Source organism: Tursiops truncatus, chromosome 11, assembly GCF_011762595.2.
Source record: "Tursiops truncatus isolate mTurTru1 chromosome 11, mTurTru1.mat.Y, whole genome shotgun sequence".
NCBI classification, from domain to species: Eukaryota; Metazoa; Chordata; class Mammalia; order Artiodactyla; family Delphinidae; genus Tursiops; species Tursiops truncatus.
This window is the reverse complement of record NC_047044.1, coordinates 72,026,482-72,045,945: the sequence shown is the minus strand read 5'-3', so window position 1 is coordinate 72,045,945 and position 19,464 is coordinate 72,026,482. Positions and strand designations below refer to the sequence as shown.

At 35.4% G+C, this 19,464-nt stretch overlaps 1 protein-coding gene and 1 pseudogene across 1 annotated transcript in view; one reads left to right on the top strand and one right to left on the bottom strand.

Annotated features, from left to right (window-relative positions):
* REDIC1 (regulator of DNA class I crossover intermediates 1) overlaps positions 1 to 19,464 on the top strand; it is a 74,778-nt gene that overhangs the window by 33,665 nt on the left and 21,649 nt on the right. Inside the window, exons 9-11 of the mRNA XM_073789294.1 lie at positions 79 to 148; positions 1,563 to 1,623; positions 2,415 to 2,591. Coding sequence (XP_073645395.1) covers positions 79 to 148; positions 1,563 to 1,623; positions 2,415 to 2,591 — 308 coding nt within the window. The remainder of the gene's footprint in view (positions 1 to 78; positions 149 to 1,562; positions 1,624 to 2,414; positions 2,592 to 19,464) is intronic.
* Positions 8,820 to 9,325, bottom strand: LOC101329136 (large ribosomal subunit protein eL20 pseudogene; annotated as a pseudogene).

Sequence of the window (19,464 nt, the reverse complement as noted above, 5' to 3'; positions counted from 1 at the left end):
TGCTAATAAGCTTCAAATTAAAAAATAGAAATCGTCTATGCTAAAGTTTTATTTCAATACATACTTTTATTTTTAAAGGAAAATTTGAAAGTGATTACCAAGAGAAGACATCCCAGAAAAAAAATCAGAAATATTCAGTGAACCATATGTAAGTTTTTAGGTAAATTTGGGGAATGCAAATTGGGATCTAATATAATGCATGTTTAAGGATTAAACTGATACAAAGTGAGGTAGGCATAATGCTGTCTGAGGGTGGGCAGACTGGCCTCAAAAATCAATTGTCAGACCTTGGTAATATCACCCTAGTTGAGAGTTTGGTCCTCATATTCACCAGTGCAAAAATATCTTCTTATCTGAATCATAGTGTTAATTAGATTTGAGAAAACTGACTTATGTGTTCAGGAAATTTATTTACCCACCAGAATGTCAATTAATTAATTTACAATAAGAAATAGGTGACATATATAGGAATGCTTACTGGCATAATTTTCGTACTGAATATTTTCTACCTTTTGGCAGCTTGCCATGGGAAGGTTGCTTGGTTAATATAGAATCAGAACAAGGGAGTAATAGAATTCAAATGTTAATGGCATAAACAAGCATATCAACAATGTATGGGACTGACATTATAGGAAATTAAAGAAGACTTGTCGTTTCAGAATATACCTAACTTTCTCAGTAATAATTATGATTTAATCAAATCTTCGTAATTGAAAATCATGAATTAGAATAGATTTTTATTTTGGAAGTACTTTCTTATGGAAATATGTAAAATATCTGTAATACAAAGAATTATTAGATGCCATTTTTATGGCATTGGCACAACAAATTAATTAAAAAATAGATTCACCACATTTAATAAAATCAACAACTTAGGTTCTTTGTTGTCAAACCTCCAAATATTCAGAAACTTATGAATGAAAAACAGGATGTTAAAACTTGAATTTTAAAACATATTTTATGAAAGTGATTTAGAACATTGCTTCCAAACCTGTGTGAAGATCCTCATCACTTGAGGGTTTTTTTTTTCCTAATAAATTTATTTATTATTTATTTTTGGCTGCATTGGGTCTTCATTGCTGCACGTGGGCTTTCTCTAGTTGCGGTGAGCAGGGGCTTCTCTTCGTTGCAGTGCGCAGGCTTCTCATTGTGGTGGCTTCTCTTGTTGCAGAGCATGGGCTCTAGGCATGAGGGCTTCAGTAGTTGTGGCTTGTGGGCTCTAAAGCGCAAGCTTAGTAGTTGTGGCGCATGGGTTTAGCTGCTCTGTGGCATGTGGGATCTTCCCAGACCAGGGATTGAACTCATGTCCCCTGCATTGGCAGGTGGATTCTTAACCACTGCGCCACCAGGGAAGCCCAAGGGGTGATTTTAAAATACAAAATATCAAGTTTGACCTACACAAAATAAATAGGCTCCTTAAGATAGAGCTTATGAATCCTTATCTTTTAAAAAACTTCTCTTATAATTCTGATCTTTAACCAACTTTGGGAATCATAATTTAGAACAATAATTTTCAGAGAGAATAAAACACACTCTAATACTGTCTTATTTAAAACCCTTAGGGGTAATATCCCTTTGGAAGAATTGTGTTCTAAGCAATCATGGGACTTTGGAATTGGTGAGGTAAAGTACATCTTACATTATCTTTCCAATTAAGTAAGTTGTATTATCATGTCTTATTTTAGTATTTAAAATTTACTTTGATTTAAGGTTAGCTCTTTCTGAAAATTTTCTTTTTAGGGTAACTTTTTTTAATATATTTTTTTACTCTGGGGAAATTATAGCTTAGATTGAGAAATAAAATTAACAACATTTCAGAAACTGTAATGTGCCTTATTTTAGTCAAACCAATATAGATGCATTTAACGTTTTTTCTCTAAGTCCTATAAAATTTATTCCAAGATGAAATTTCTTTAGGTTTAATTGTGTTACAGGTGAAAATAGTTATATATTTAAAACATATATAAACACTGGTTACCTAAGTTGTAATTCCTGCTCATAATAAGGGTGTATGATTCAGTCATTCAAAAAACAATACACATTCTTTTCAAGAGCGCATGGGACATTCTCTAGGATAGGTCACATACTAGGACACGGAACAATAAACAGTTAAGGAACAAGCACAAAGATGTAAAATATAGCATAAAAAACCCACAAAAGAGAAGGGAGTAAAAAAATGTAGATATTTTAAAATGTGTTTGAAATTAAATGACTATCAGTTTAAAACAAGTACAGTAAGTCCCCTACATATGAACCTTCAAGTTGAGAACATTCAAAGATGCAAATATGCATTCACATGTCCAATCACATAAATTAATTCATGTGTCTGGCATACATTGTTACATGTATGTGTCTTCTAAAAGTGGTTGTGCTTTTGTGTACTTTACAGTACAGTATAGAGTATAGTAGTACAGTGTCTTTATTTCAAGCCCAGGCTGTCTGGAAGCAAGTATAAAAGCAGCGGTGATGTATCAGGTACTGCTAAGAAGCACCAATTGATAACAATAGAATTGAAAGCCGAGAGAAAGGCTGAAGAGAGAAAAGAGGAAGAAGAAGTAACTGAAGAAGAACCAAAGAGATTCACAATGCAGGTAATTTGGTAAGGGGATTTTCTTTATTTGAGGAGGCACTGTTAGTTTTTGAGGCAGAGGACCCGAACTTAGGACATGAAAGTTGCAGCAGCCATTCAGAATGCAATCCAGTGCTACTGTGTCATCTATGATGAGAAAAAAAGAGCTACTACCCGCCAGAAATCACTGGGTCTTTTGTTCAAGAGGGTAGATAGAATTGAATCCAGCAAGGAACCAGAACTTTTGTCATCAATGTCAGGCATGTGTAAAATTGCAGCTTGCCCTCCATCTCTCATTGCTGATGATCCTTCAGCTCTACCATCTCCCACCTCCTCTCCCTCCTCCAGTCAGTAATTATTCTTGCCTGTTCACTCAATGCCAGCCCCTGTATGCCAGCTGTTGTACTGTACTACTGTACTTTTCAAGGTACTGTACTGTAAGCTTAAAAATATTTTCTTTACTTTTGTGTTTGTTTGCTTTTTATGTATTATTTGTGTGAACAATATTATAAACCTATTACAGTACAGTACTATATAGCTGATTGTGTTAGTTGGGTACCCAGGCTAACGTTGTTGAACTTACAAACAAATTGGACTTAAGAACGTGCTCTCAGAACAGAACTCATTCATCTGTAGGGGACTTACTGTAGATATAATTATGGGTCAACATATGTGATCCTCGTGGAAACCACAAGTCAAAAGCCTATAATAGCTACACAAAAAGCAAATAGCAAGGAAACCAAGGAATTACTAAAGAACCTCATGAAACCACAATGCTAGAAACAAAAAGAAAAAATGAACAGAGAAGAACTACAGAAACAACTGGAAAACAAGTGATAAAGTGGCCATAAGTACATACCTATCAATAATTACTTTAAATGTCAGTGTTCAATCAAAATACATAGGGTGGCTGATTGGGTAAAAACCAAGACCCTCAATATGCTGCTTACAGGAGACTTTAGGGCAAAAGACACGTACAGAATAAAAGTGAGGGGATGGAAAATGATATTTCATGCAAATGGAAACAACAAGAAAGTGGGAGTAACAATACTCATATCAGACAAAAGAGACTTCACAACAAACGATATAACAAAAGACAAAGAAGGGTATTATATAATGATAAAGGGATCAAACAAGAAGAGGATATTATACTTGTTAACATATTTGTACCCAAAACAGGAGCACCTAAATATATAAATCAAATACTAACTCTTAAAGGAAGAAAGGGACAATAATATAATAATAGTAGGGGATTTTAACACCTAACTGACATCAATGGACAGATTATCCATACAGAAAATCAATAAAGGAAGAGTGGTCTTAAGGACACACTAGACCAGTTAAACTTAGTAGATATCTATGGGACAGTACATCCAAAAACAACAGAATACACATTCCTTTCAATTGAACACAGAACATTCTCCAGGATAGATCACATACTAGACCACAAAACAAGCCTCAGCAAATTTAAGAGGATAGAAATTGCATCAAGCATTTTTTTCAGAACACAACTGTATGAAACTAGAAATCAACTACAGAAAGAAAAATGGGAAAAGAACAAACACATGAAGACTAAATGACATGCTACTGAAAAGCAAATGGATCAACAATGAAATCAGAAAGGAAATCAGAAAGTACCTTGAGACAAATAAAAATGGAAACAAAACTTTTCAAAATACATGGGATATTGCAAAGTCAGTTCTAAGAAGGAAGTTTATAGCGATATAGGACTTCCTCAGGAAACAAGAAAAATCTCAAACAGCCTACCACCTAAAAGAATTAGAAAAAGAAAAACAGAGATCAAAGTCAGCAGAAGGAAGGAAATAATAAAGATCAGAGAGGAAATAGAGATAAAAAACAATGGAGGGCTTCCCTGGTGGTGCAGTGGTTGAGTCCGCCTGCCGATGCAGGGGATACGGGTTCGTGCCCTGGTCTGGGAAGATCCCACATGCCGCGGAGCAGCTGGGCCCGTGACCCATGGCCGCTGAGCCTGTGCGTCCAGAGCCTGTGCTCCGCAATGGGAGAGGCCACAACAGTGAGAGGCCCGCGTACCGCAAAAAAAAAAAACAAAAAAAACAATGGAAAAGATCAATTAAACTAAGAGCTATTTTTCTGAAAAGATAAACAAAATTGATAAACATTTAGCTGGGTTCACCAAGAAGAAAAGAGAGAAGACTGAAATAAACAAAATAAGAAATGAAACAGGAGAAATAAAAACTGATACCACAGAGATATAAAGAAATTATAAGAGAATTCTCTGAACAGTTATATGCCAGCAAATTGGACAACCTCGAAGAAAGGACAAATTTCTAGAAACATACAGCCTGCCAAGACTGAGTCCAGAAGAAACAACTTTAACAGACCAATCACTAGTAGTGAAATAAAATCTTTAACTTGAAAAATTCCCTACAAATAAAAGTCCAGGGCAAGATGGCTTCACAGGGGAATTTTACCAAACGTATGAAGAACTAATACTTATCCTTCTCAAACTATTCCAAAAAATGGAAGAGTAGGTAACACTCCCCAATTCATTCTACAAGGCCACCATTACACTGATGCCAAAACCAGACAAAGACAATACGAAAAAGAAAATTACAGGCCAAATATATATATACATATATATATATATATATATATACATATATATATATATATGTTTTTTTTTTTTTTTTTTTTTTTTTTTGGCGGTACACGGGCCTCTCACTGTTGTGGCCTCTCCCATTGTGGAGCACAGGCTCTGGATGCACAGGCTCAGCGGCCATGGATCATGGGCCTAGCCGCTCCGCAGCATGTGGGATCTTCCCGGACCGGGGCACAAACCCGTGTCCCCTGCATCGGCAGGTGGACTCTCAACCACTGCGCCACCAGGGAAGCCCAGGCCAAATATTTTTGATGAATATAGACGGCAGAATCCTCAACACAATATTAGCAAGCCAAATCCAACAATATATAAACAGGATCATACACCATAATCGAGTTGGATTCATTCCAGGGTCAAAAGGATGGTTCAACATTTGCAAATCAACCAGTGTGGTATATCACATTAGCAAAAGGAAAGATAAAAATCACATGATCTCAATATATGCAGAAAAAGCATTTGATAAAATTCAACATCCATTCATGGTAAAAACTCTCATCAAAGTGGGTATAGAGGGAAAATATTTCAACATAATAAAGTCTATTTGTGACAAACCTATGGCCAATGTCATACTCAATGGTGAAAAATTGAAAGCCATCTCACTAAATTCAGGAACAAGATAGGGATGTTCACTCTTGCTGCTTTGATTTACCATAGTACTGGAAGCCCTAGCCACAGAAATGAGACAAGAAAAAGAAATGAAAGTTATCCAAATTGGAAGGAAAGAGGTAAAATGGTCATTAGTTGCAGATGACATGATACTTTATATAGAGAACCCTAAAGTCTCACACAAAAACTACTAGAACTAATAAATGAATGCAGCAAGGTAGCAGGATACAAGAGAAAGTTTTTAAAAGTCCCATTTAAAAATCACACCAAAAAGAATAAAATACCTAGGAATAAACTTAAGAAGATGAGAAACCTATACTCTGAAAACTATAAAACATTGATGAAGGAAATTGAACATGATACAAAGAAATGGAAAAGTATCACATTTGTGGCTTTGAAGAATTAATATTGTTAAAATGGCCATACCACCCAAAGCAATCTATAGATTTCATGTAATCCCTATCAAACACTCATGACATTTTTCACAGGACTAGACCAAATAATCCTAAAATTTATATGGAACCACAGAAGACCCTGAGTTGCCAAAGCACTCGAGAAAAAGAACAAAGCCAGAGGAATTACCCTCTCAGACTTCAGAGAATACAACAAAACTGAAGTATTCAAAACAGCATGGTACTGGCACAAAAACAGACACATAGATAAATGCAACAGAATAGAGAGCCCAGAAAGAAACCCACAGAACTGTGGTAAATTAATCTATGACAGAAGAGGCAAGAATATACAATGGAGAAAAGAAAATCTCTTCAACAAGTGGTGCTGGCCAAACTAGACAGCTACACATAAAATAATGAGATTAGAACGTTTCCTCACACCATATTCAAAAATAAACTCAAAATGGTTTAAGACCTAAATATAAGACATGAAACAATAAAACTCCTAGAAGAGAACATAGGCAGAATACCCTTTGACATAAATTGTAGCAATATTTTGGGGGGTTTGTCTCCTAAGGCAAAAGAAATAAAATCAACAATAAATAAATGGGACCTAATTAAATTTAAAAGCTTTTCCACAGCGAATAAAACCATCGGCAAAATGAAAAGCCAACCAGCAGAATGGGAGAAAATATTTAGAAATGATGCAATCAACAAGGGATTAATATCAAAAAATACATAAACAGCTCATACAACTCAATATCAAAAAAACCAAATAACCAATCAAAAAATGATCAAAGACCTGAACAGACTTTTTCTTCAAAGAAGACATACAGATGGCCAACAGGCCCATGAAAAGATGCTCAACATCACTAATTATTAGAGAAATGCAAATCAAAACAGCAATGAGATATCACCTCACAACTGTCAGAATGGCTATCATCAAAAAGTCTACAAATAACAAGTGTTAGAGAGGATGTGGAGAAAAGGGGACACTTGTACACTGTTGGTGAGACTGTAAATTGGTGCAGCCACTATGGAAAACAGTATGGAAGTTCTTTAAAAAACTAAGAATAGAGTTAACATATGATCCAGCAATCCCACTTTAGTATATATATCAGGAGAAAAAGAAAACACTAATTTGCAGTTACATGTGCCCCAAAATTTATAGCAGCACTATTTATACTAGCCAAGACATGGAAGCAACCCTAGTGCCCATCAACAAAGTAATGTATAAAGAAGATGTGGGAGATAAACACACACACACACACACACACACACACACACACACAAAATGGAACATTACTTAGCCATTTGCAGCAATGTTGATGACCCTATGGTCCTAGAAGATATTATGCTTTCTGAAATAAGTCAGGCAGAGAAAGAAAAATAGTGTATGATATCATTTATGTGTAGAATCTAAAACATAATACATATGAATGCATATGCAAAACAGAAATAGACTCACAGATATAGCAAACAAACTTGTGGTTACCAGTGGGGATAGGAAAGCAGGGAGGAACAAATTAGGGGTGTGGGGTTAATAGATACAAACGACTAAGTATAAAATAGATAAGCAACAAGGATGTATTGTATAGCACTGGTAATTAGCACAATTATCTTGTAATAACTTATAATGGAGTATAATCTGCAAAAATACTGAATTACTATGCTATACACCTAATCTAAATAATATTGTAAATCAACTATATTTCCATTAAAAACTGCTTTCCAAGATTCTGTTAGATTTCAGTAATTAATACAGTAAATAAAATCGGAATAAAACTGAATTATGTATTAATTTTCCTTCTGTTTGATAATCAGTGAAAATAAATAGTTTACCATCAAAAAAGAGAGAGAGAATGAGCTGCTAGAGAGATTTGGGAGTGCTCAAAGAAAGGTGTCATAGGAAAGAAAAATGAGAGATTTTTTAGGAAGGGAATGTGGTCAGTAATATTAGATGCTATCCTGTTACTCCTTTAAAGAACTCATATTTTCTAAATAAGAATAATATAGATATATCCTCTTAAAGAACGAATCATGAGCAGGTTAGAATCCTTAAAAAACAATCTCTACATCTATGGCAGCTTGAATGTGTCTAGAGCAAGTCAGAAAAGAAAATAAGCTCACTGGTAGAACCTGAAGGGTATCAGGTGCTATGAGTTCTTTAGGTAGAGCAGCCATCAGCTTTTAATTTGTGATGCCTAGACAGGGCTAAAGGCATAGTGGAACCCTGGCTAAAATCTTAAATTTTACAAGAGAGACCAAGGCAGGAGTCACAATAAGAGAGGAAGAAAAGGATTGGAGCAGTAGAGGAGCTGAGCTATACCTGCCTACTGGTTGGGAAACTTTGGGACAGGTAATTCCTACTGAGGCAGAATTAATGAAGAGATAGCAAACAAGCAAACCAAACCCAAAAATCAAACCAAACAAAAACTCCTCTTGGATGGCAGATAGTAGGGTATGGGTAATTAGGGGTGTTCCAAGATCCTTTTGTTGGATGTGGAATGGAATAGGAAAGAAGAACATCTTGGAGGATATAATAATTTTTTTTTCCGGTTTTCCCAATGAGTTTTATTTGGGCAGACCTGGGGACAGGGAGGGCCTGCGTCTAAAAGAAGGTGTTGGGCCTCTTAGTGGTGAGGTGTGGCTTGTGCTGGCAACAGAGAACCCTGTAGGGCAGTGGGAACTTGATCTTGGAGTCGTGGAACTGCTTGACTGCTGGTCGACAGCACTTGCTGGCTGCAATCTCTTCTGTTTTTGTGATCTGGATCGAGTGGGCCCAGGCGCGGTGCCAGGTGCCCATGTCTTGGTAGCACTGGGTGACCGCACTGGCTGTGGTCAGGTCCCGGTACTCTCAGTGCTGCGGAAGTCATAGCGCAACCAGAGCCAAAGTTCTTCACCCGCAGGGGAGATTTCTCCAACACCTGTCTGCAGTAGACAATTTCCCCTGAATACTCTCATCTTCTTCAGCTGAGACACAAAGTACCAGAAACAGGACTTGGCAACATGATTAGGTGCAAAGATGCACATGCAGTAGAGGGGAGACATGCCGCATTTGGGGGTCAGCAGGCAGTGCCCCACCTTGTATTCTGGAAGTGTGCCCGAGGCCTTCATGGTGTTCTATACGTGCTTGCTGCCACCCTCAAAAAGGAAACTACTTTATTATTTTTATGGAGGTATAACTGAATATAACAGTTATTTAAAGTGTACTACATAGTGATTTGATATGTGTACCCACTGTGAAAAGATCGCCACAATAAGTCTAGTTAACATGGATCACCACACAGTTACAAATTCTTTTTCTTTGGATGAGAAATTTTAAGATATACTCTAGAAACTTTCAAATATAAAATACAGTATTATTAACTATAGTCGCCATCCTGTACGTTACATCACCAGGACTTATTTATTTTATAATCGTAAGTTTCTACATTTTTACCACATTCGCTAATTTTGCCCATACCCCACCCCCCGACTCTAGGAACCACTAATCTATTCTATTTATGATTTTTTTTCAGATTACATGTATAAGTGAGATCATATGGTATTTTTCTTTCTCTGCCTGACTTATTTCACTTAGCATGGTGCCCTCAAGGTCCATCCATGTTGTTGCAGTTGGCAGGATTTCCTTACTTTTTATGGCTGAATAGTATTCCATTGTGTTTGTATATATAGATATATATACCACATCTTCTTTATTCATCCATTGATGGACACGTAGGTTGTTTCCATGTCTTGGCTATTGTAAATAATGATTCAGTGGACATGGTGGTGAGGATAATATTTTTGAGTTAGTGTCTTCTTTTCCTCGGAAAAATACCAGAAGTGGAATTGCTCAATCATATGGTAGTTCTATTTTTAACTTTTTCTTCCAGTTTTATTGAGATATAATTGACATACAGCATGTATGAGTTTAAGGTATACATCATAATGATTTGACTTACATGCGTCATGAAATTATTAGCACAATAAGTACAGTGAACATCCGTCATCTCATACAGATACAAAATTAAAGAAATAGAAAAAAATTCCTTGTGATGAGAACTCAGGATTTACCCTATTTTTAATTTTTTTGAGGAAACCCCATTCTGTTTTTCGGTAGCAGCTGAACAATTTACATTGCCACCAATAGTGCACCTGGATTCCCTTTTCTCCACATCCTTGCCAAGGCTTGTTTTTGCTTATATTTTTGATGCTAGCTATTCTCACAGATGTGGTTTTGATTTGAATTTCCTTGATGATTCATTTTGTTAAGCATCTTTTTCTGTACCTGTTGGCTGTCTGTAGATCTTCTTTGGAAAAATGTCTGTTCAGGTTGTCTGCCCATTTTTTAGTGGGATTGTTGTTTTTTCACTCTGAGTTATATGAGTTATTTATATATTTTGGCTTATCAGATATATGATTTACAAATATTTTCAGATATATATATATCAGATATATGATTTACAAGTATTTTCTTCCATTCAGTAGGTTAGCTTTTCAATTTTTTGATGGCTTCCTCTTCTGTGAAAAGCTTTTCAGTTTGATGTAGTCCCACTTGTTTATATTTGCTTTAGTTGCCTTTGCTTTTGGTGTCAAATTCAGAAAATCATTGCCAAGATGGTTGTCAAAGATTTTGCCACTTGTGTATTTTTCTAGTAGTTTTTTGGTTTCAGGTCTTATATTCAAGTCTTTAATCCATTTTGAGTTAACTTTTATGTATGATATAAGATAGGGGTCCATTTTTCATTCTTTTGTGTGTAGCTGTTCAGTTTTCCCAGCACCGTTTATTGAAAGGACTGTCCTTTCTCCATTGTATATTCCTGGCTCCTTTGTCATAAACTGATTGACCAAATATGTATGGGTTTATTTCTGGGCTTTCTTTTCTGTTCCATTGGTCTATGTGTCTGTTTTTATGTCAATATCATACTGTTTTTATGTCAACATCATACTGTTTTGATTACTATATCTTTAATATTGTTTGAGATTATGAAATATGATGCCTCCAGCTCTGTTCTTTTTTCTCAATATTGTCTTTGCCATTTGGGTTTTGTTGTGGTTCCATACCAATTTTATGATTTTTTTTTCTATTTCTGTGAAAAATATCATTGGAATTTTCACAGGGATTGCATTGAATATGCAGATGACTCTGACTAGAATGGGCATTTTAACAATATTAATTATTCCAGTTCATTATCATGGACTATCTTTCCATTTATTTGTGTCTTCAATTTCTTTTATTAATGTCCTATAGTTTTCAGCATACAGGTATTTCACCTCTTTGGTTAAACTTATTTCTAGGTATTTTATTCTTTTTGATACAATTGTAAATAAGATTGTCTCCTTAATTTCTTATTCTGATAGTTCATTATTAGTGTATAGAAATGCAACTTATTTTTGTATATGGTTATGTATCCTTTACCCGAGTTTATTGTACAGTTTTTTTGGCAACAATGGAATCTTTAGCGTTTTCTATATATAATATTGTGTTATAAGCAGATACAGACATTTTTAATTGTTCCTTTCAGTTTAGAATGCTTTTTCTTTCTTTTTCTTTTCTTTTTCTTGTCCATTGACTCTAGCAAATATTACCAATATTATATTGAATAAAAGTGGTGAGAGTGGGCATCTTTCTCTTGTTCCTGATCTTGGAGAAAAAGCTTTCAGCTTTTCATCATTGAATGTGATATTAGCTGTAAGCTTGTCATACATGGTCTTTATTATGTTGAGGTACATTCTCTTTATACTCTTTTGTTACAAATTTTTAGACATAGATGGATGTGAATTTTTGCAAGTGCTTTTTCTGCATTCATATCAATGATTATATGATTTTTACCCTTCATTTTGTTAATATGGTATATCTCATTGACTGATTTGTGTTATGTTGAACCATCCTTATCCTTGGAATAAATCCTACTTGATCATGCTGTATGATTCTTTTAATGTATTGTTGAATTCAGTTTGTTAATATTTTGTTGAGGATTTTTGAATCTATGTTCATCAGGGTTATTGGCCTGTAATTTTCTTTTCTTGTCTGGTTTTTGTATCAAGGTAATGCTGGTTTTATAAAAGGAGTTTTGAAGTGTTTCCTCATCTTCTGTTTTTTGGAAGAGTTTGAGAAAGATTTATATTAACTTTCTTTAAATATTTGGTAGAATTCATCAGTGAAGTCATTGGTCCTAGACTTGTTTGTTGGGAAGTATTTGATTACTGATTTGTTCTTCTTACTAATTATCAGTCTGTTCATATTTTCTATTTCTTCATGGATTAGTCTTGTAGGTTGTAGTTTCTAGGAATTTTCCATAAATTCTAGGTTGTCCACTTTGTTGGTGTTCAGAGTACTGTCTTATGATCACTTGTATTTCTGTGGTATCAGTTGTAGTGTCTCCTCTTTCATTTATGATTTTATTATTTGAGTCCTCTCTTTTTTTGTTGTTGTTGTGTCTAAATAAGTTTGTTAATTTTGTTTTATCTTTTCAAGAAAGCAGTTCTTAGTTTTATTTATCTTTTCTATTATCTTTTTATTTTCTATTTTATTTATTTCTGCTCTGAAATTTGTTATTTTATTTCATCTACTATGTGTAGGCTCAGTTCATTCTAATTCTAGTTCCTTGAGGTGTAAAGTTACTTTGTTTATTTGAGATCTTTTGTTTATTGATGTAGGCATTTATCACCATGAATTTCCCTTTTAGAACTGTTTTTGCTACATCCCTTAGGCCTTGCTATGTTGTTATTTCCATTTTCATTTGTCTCAAGATATTTTTTTCTCTTTTGATTTCTTCTTTAACCCATGGTTGTTCAGGAGCATTTTGTTTAATCTCCACATGTTTGAATTTTCCAATTTTCCTCTTGTAATTGATTTGTAGTTTAATACCATTGTAGTTGGAAAACATGCTTGATATTATTTCAGTCTTTAAAAAGAATTTGAGACTTGTTTGTTTTTTGATATTGAGCTCCATGAGCTGTTTGTATATTTTGGAGATTAATCATTTGTTGTTTCATTTGCAAATATTTACTCCCATTCTGAGGGTTGTCATTTTGTCTTGTTTATGGTTTCCTTTGCTGTGCAAAAGCTTTTAAGTTTAATTAGGTCCCATTTGTTTATTTTTATTTTCATTGCCCTAGGAGGTGGGTCAAAAAAGATCTTGCTGTGATTTATGTCAAAGAGCGTTTTTCCTATGCTTTCCTCTAAGAGTTTTATAGTGTCTGGTCTTACATTTAGGTCTTCTATCTGTTTTGAGTTTATTTTTGTGTATGGTGTTAGAGAGTGTTCTAATTTCATTCTTTTACGTGTAGCTGTCCAGTTTTCCCAACACAACTAACTGAAGAGGCTGTCTTTTCTCCATTGTGTGTTCTTGCCTCCTTTGTCATAAATTAGGTCACTATATGTGCATGGGTTTATCTCTGGTCTTTCTATCCTTTGCCATTGATCTATATTTCTGTTTTTGTGCCAGTACCATATTGTCTTGATTACTGTAGCTTTGTAATATAGTTTGAAGTCAGGGAGCCAAATTCCTCCAGCTTCGTTTTTCTTTCTCAAGATTGCTTTGGATATTCAGGGTCTTTTGTGTTTCCACATGAATTGTAAAATTTTTTGGTCTAATTCTGTGAAGAATGCCATTGATAATTTGATAGGGATTGCATTGAATCTGTAGGTTGCTTTGGGTAGTATAGTCATTTTCACAGTATTGAGTCTTCCAATCCAAGAACATGGTATATTTCTCCATCTGTTTATGTCATCTTTGATTTCTTTCATCAGTGTTTTATAGTTTTCTGAGTATAGTTTTTATAGTTTTCTAAGTCTTTCACCTCCTGATGTAGGGTTTTATGTTTTTCTTTTTTTAATACATTGATTGATTGATTGATTGATTTTTGGATGCATTGGGTCTTCGTTGCTGTGTGTGGGCTTTCTCTAGTTGCAGAGAGCGGGGGCTACTCTTCGTTGAGGTGTGCAGGCTTCTCATTATGGTGGATTCTCTTGTTGTGGAGCATGGGCTATAGGTGCACAGGCTTCAGTAGTTGTGGCACATGGGCTCAGTAGTTGTGGCTCACAGGCTTTGTTGCTCTGCGGCATGTAGGATCTTCCTGGAGCAGGGCTCGAACCTATGTCCCCTGCATTGGCAGGTGGATTCTTAACCACTGTACCACCAGGGAAGTCTCCCTTAGGTAGGTTTATTCCTAGGTATTTGATTCTTTTTGTTGCAATGTTAAGTGGGATTGTTCCCTTAATTTCTCTTTCTGATTTTTCATTGCTAGTGTATAGGAAAGCAAGAGATTTCTGTGCATTTATTTTGTATCCTGCAACCTTACCAAATTCATTGATTAGTTCTAGTAGTTTTCTGGTGGCATCTTTAGGATTTTCTATGTATAGTATTTTATCATCTGCAAACAGTGAAAGTTTTACTTCTTCTTTTCCAATTCGTATTCCTTTAATTTCTTTTTCTTCTCTGATTGCCGTGGCTAGGACTTCCAAAACTATGTTGAATAAGAATGGTGATATTGGACATCCTTGTCTTGTTCCTGATCTTAGTGGAAACACTTTCAGTTGTTTACCATTGAGTATGATGTTTGCTGTGGGTTTGTCATGTATGGCCTGTATTATGTTGAGATAGGTTCTGTCTATGCCCACTTTCTGGAGAGTTTTTATCATAACTTGGTGTTGAATTTTGTCAAAAGATTTTTATGCATCTATTGAGATGATCATATGTTTTTTTTAAATTTGTTAATATGGTGTATCAAACTTGTTGTTTTGCATATATTGAAGAATCCCTGGGATAAATCCCACTTGATGTGGTGTATGATCCTATTAATATGTTGTTGGATTCTGTTTGCTAGTATTTTGTTCAGGATTTTTGCATCTATGTTCATCAGTCATACTGGTCTATAATATTTTGTGTGTGATATCTTTTTTTTTTTGCGGTACACGGGCCTCTCACTGTTGTGGCCTCTCCCGTTATGGAACACAGGCTCCGGACATGCAGGTTCAGCAGCCATGGCTCACAGGCCTAGCTGCTCCGTGGCATGTGGGATCTTCTCGGACTGGGGCACAAACCTGTGTCCCCTGCATTAGCAGGCAGACTCTCAACCACTGCGCCACCAGGGAAGCCCTGTGATATCTTTTTCTGATTTTGGTATCAGGGTGATGGTGGCTTTGTAGAATGAATTTGGGGGTGTTCCTCCCTCTGCAATATTTTGGAAGAGTTTGAGAAGGATAGGTGTTACGTTTTCTCTAAATGTTTGATAGAATTCGCCTGTGAAGCCATCTGGTCCTGGACTTCTGTTTGTTGGAAGATTTTTAATTACAGTTTAAATTTCATTACTTGTGATACTTTCTGTTTATACTTTCTAATTCTTCCATGTTCAGTCTTGGAAAATTGTAGCTTTCCAAGAATTTGTCCATTTCTTTGTGACTGTCCATTTTATTGGCATATAGTTGTCTGTAGTAGTCTCTTATAATCCTTTGTAGTTTTGTGGTGTTGGTTGTGATTTCTCCTTTTTCATTTCTAATTTTATTGATTTGCGACCTCTCCCTTTTTCTCTTGATGAGTCTGGCCAAGGGTTCAATTTTGTTTATCTTCTCAAAGAATCAGCTTTAGTTTTATTGATCTTTGCTGATGTTTTCTTCGTTTCTGTTTCATTTATTTCTGCTCTGATCTTTATGATTTCTTTCCTTATACTGTCTTGGGTGTTCTTTGTTCTTCTTTCTCTAGTTGCTTTAGGTGTAGGGTAGATTGTTTATTTGAGATTTTTCTTGTTTCTTGAGGTGAAATTGAATTGCTATAAACTTCCCTCTCAGAACTTCTTTTGCTGCATTTCAGAGGTTTTAGGGGGTATGTTTTCGTTTTCGTTTGTTTCTGTGTATTTTTTAATTTCTTCTTTGATTTTTCAGTGATATCTTGGTTATTTCATACTGCACTGTTTAGCCTCCATGTATTTGTGTTTTTTATAGTCTTTTTCTTGTAATTGATTTCCAGTCTCATAGCATTGTGGTCAGAAAAGATGCTTGATACAATTTCAATTTTCTTAAATTTTCTGAGGCTTGATTTGTGACCCAAGAGATGTTCTGTTTTCACTTGGGAAGAAAGTGTATTCTACCACTTTTGGGTGGAATGTTCTATAAATAATAATTAAACGTATCTGGTTTATTTTGTCATTTAAACCTTGTGTTTCTGTATTTATTTTCTCTTTGGATGATCTGTCCATTGGTGTAAGTGGGGTGTTAAAGTCCCCTACTATTATTGTATTACTGTCGATTTCCCCTTTCATGGTCATTAGCATTTGCCTTCTGTATTGTGGTGCTCCTTTGTTGGGTACATAAACATTTATAATTGTTATATCTTTTTCTTGGATTTATCTCTTGATCATTAGGTAATGTCCTTCCTTATCTCTTGTAACATTCTTTATTTTAAAGTCTATTTTATCTGATATGAGTATTGCTACTCCAGTTTTCTTTTGATTTCCATTTGCATGTAATATCTATTTCCATCCCTTCATTTTCAGTCAGTATGTGTCCCTCGTTCTGAAGTAAAGACAGTATATATATGGGTCTTGTTTTTGTATCCATTCAGCCAGTCTGTATCTTTTGGTTGGGACATTTAATCCATTTACATTCAAGGTAATTACTGATATGTATTTTCCTATTACCATTTTCTTAATTGTTTTGGGTTTGTTTTTGTGGGTCTTTTTCTTCTCTTGTGTTTCCCACCTAGAGAAGTTTCTTTAACATTTGTGGTTAAATGGTTTGGTGGTGCTGAATTCTATTAGCTTTTTCTTGTCCTAAAAGCTTTTGACTTCTCCATTGAATCTGAATGAGATCCTTGCTGGGTAGATTAATATTGGTTGTAGGTTATTCTTTTTCATCACTTTAAATATATCCTGCCACTCCCTCTGGCCTGCAGAGTTTCTGCTAAAAAATCAGCTGATAACCTTATGGGGACTCCTTTGTATGTTATTTTTTGTTTTTCCCTTGCTGCTTTTAATATTTTTTTCCTTGAATTTAATTTTTGTTAGATTGATTAATATGTGTCTTAGTGTGTTTGCCCTAGGGTGTATCCTTTATGGGACTCTCTGTGCTTCCTGGACTTGGGTGACTATTTCCTTTCCCATATTAGGGAAGTTTTCCACCATAAGCTCTTCAAATATTTTCTCAGACCCTTTGTTTTTCTCTTCTTCTTCTGGGACCCCTATAATTCAAATGTTGGTGTGTTTAGTGTTGCCCCAGAGGTCTCTGAGATTGTCTTCAATTCTTTTCATTCTTTTTTCGTTATTCTGCTGCTCGGCAGTTATTTCCACCATTTTGTCTTCCAGCTCACTTATTTGTTCTTCTGCCTTGGTTATTCATTTCTTCCAGTGTATTTTTCATTTCAATTATTGTGTTGCTCATCTCTGTTTGTTTGTTCTTTAGTTCTTCTAGATCTTTGTTAAACATTTTTTGTGTTTTCTCAATCCGTGCCTCCATTCTATTTCTGAGATTCTGGATCATCTTTACTATCATTACTTTGAATTATTTTTCAGGTAGATTCCCTATTTTCTCTTCATTTATTGGTCCTGTAAGTTTTTACTTTGCTCCTTCATCTGTGACATATTTTTTTGCCATCTCATTTTTTTTTTCTTTATGGGTGGGATTGTGTTCCTATCTTAGTGGTTGTTTGGCCTGAGGCTTCCAACAGTGGAGTGTGTAGGCTGTTGAGTAGAGCTAAGTCTTGGTGCAGAGATGAGGACCTCTGGGAGACCTCACTCCAATGAATATTCCCTGGGGTCTGAGGTTCTCTGTTAGTCCAGTGGTTTGGACTCAGAGCTCCCATCACAGGAGCTTCAGCCCAACCCCTGACTAGTGAACCAAGATCCTTTTAGAGGAATGATATGCATCCAAATTTTAAGCCTCTCTGTCCAGAAGTTCCTTAACTTCAGTCAAGTTCTTTAATCTGGAGAACCACTTGCCAGGCGCTTCCCAGACCCCCTCTCTGTGACCGCCAAACTTCTTTTTCCTCCAGACCCTTTAAACTGCCTCTAGGTATTTTTCTGATTTCCTCTTTCCATTAGTTGTTTAGTAGGATATTGTTTAGCCTCTATGTGTTTATGTTTTTTTACAGTTTTTTTCTTTTAGTTGATTTCTAATCTCATAGTGCTGTGGTCAGAAAAGATGCTTGATATGATTTCAATTTTCTTAAATTTCCTGAGGCTCACTTTGTGGCCCAGTGATCAGTTCTGGAGAATGTTTCATGTGCACTTGAGAGGAATGTGTATTCTTCTACTTTTGGATGGGATGCTCTGTAAATATCATTTAAGTCCACTTGGTCTAATGTGTCATTTAAGGCCTGTGTTTCCTTATTGATTTTCTGTCTGAATGATCTGTCCACTGATGAAATTGGGGTGTTAAAGTCCCCCACTAATATTGTGTTCCTGTCGATTTCTCCCTTTATGGCTGTTAATATTTGTCTTATATATTGAGGTGCTCTTATTTGGGTGCATATATATTTACGATTGTTATATCTTCTTCTTGGATTGTTCCCTTGATCATTATGTAATGTCTTTCTTTGTCTCTTGTAAAGTCTTTATTTTAATGTGTATTTTGTCTGATATGAGTATTGTGACTCCAGCTTTCTTTCGATTTTCATTTGCATGGAACACTTTTTCCATCCCCTAATTTTCAGTCTGTATGTGTCCCTAGATCTGAATTGGGTCTCTTGTAGACAGAAGATATATGGGTCTTGTTTTCATATCTGTTCAGCCAGTCTCTGTCTTTTGGATGGAGCAATTAATCTGTTTACATTTAAAGTAATTATTGATATATATGTATTTATTGCCATTTTGTTAATTGTTTTGTGTTTGTTTTTATTGGTCTTTTTTCTTCCCTTCCTCTTTCATTCTCTTCTCTTGTGATTTGATGGCTAACTTTAGTGTTGTGTTTGCATTGCTTATTCTGCTTTATGTGTGTATCTATTGTAGATTTTCAGTTTGCAGTTACCATGGGGTTTTGATATATCAGTCTATATATAAGCAAGATTGTTTTAAGTTGCTTGTCTTTTCATTTCAAATGCCTTTCCAATATCCTGCATTTGTGCTCTCCTCTTCTCACAATTGCTGGTTTTGATACCATATTTTGTACGGATGATTTCCTACATTTACTGTTTGTTTGCCTTTACCAGTGAGCTTTTCCATTAGTAATTTTCCCATTTTTAGTTGTGGCTTTTTCTTTTCTGCTTAGAGAAGTTCCTTTAGCATTTGTTGCAAAGCTCGTCTGGTGGTGCTGAATTCTCTTAGCTTTTGCTTCT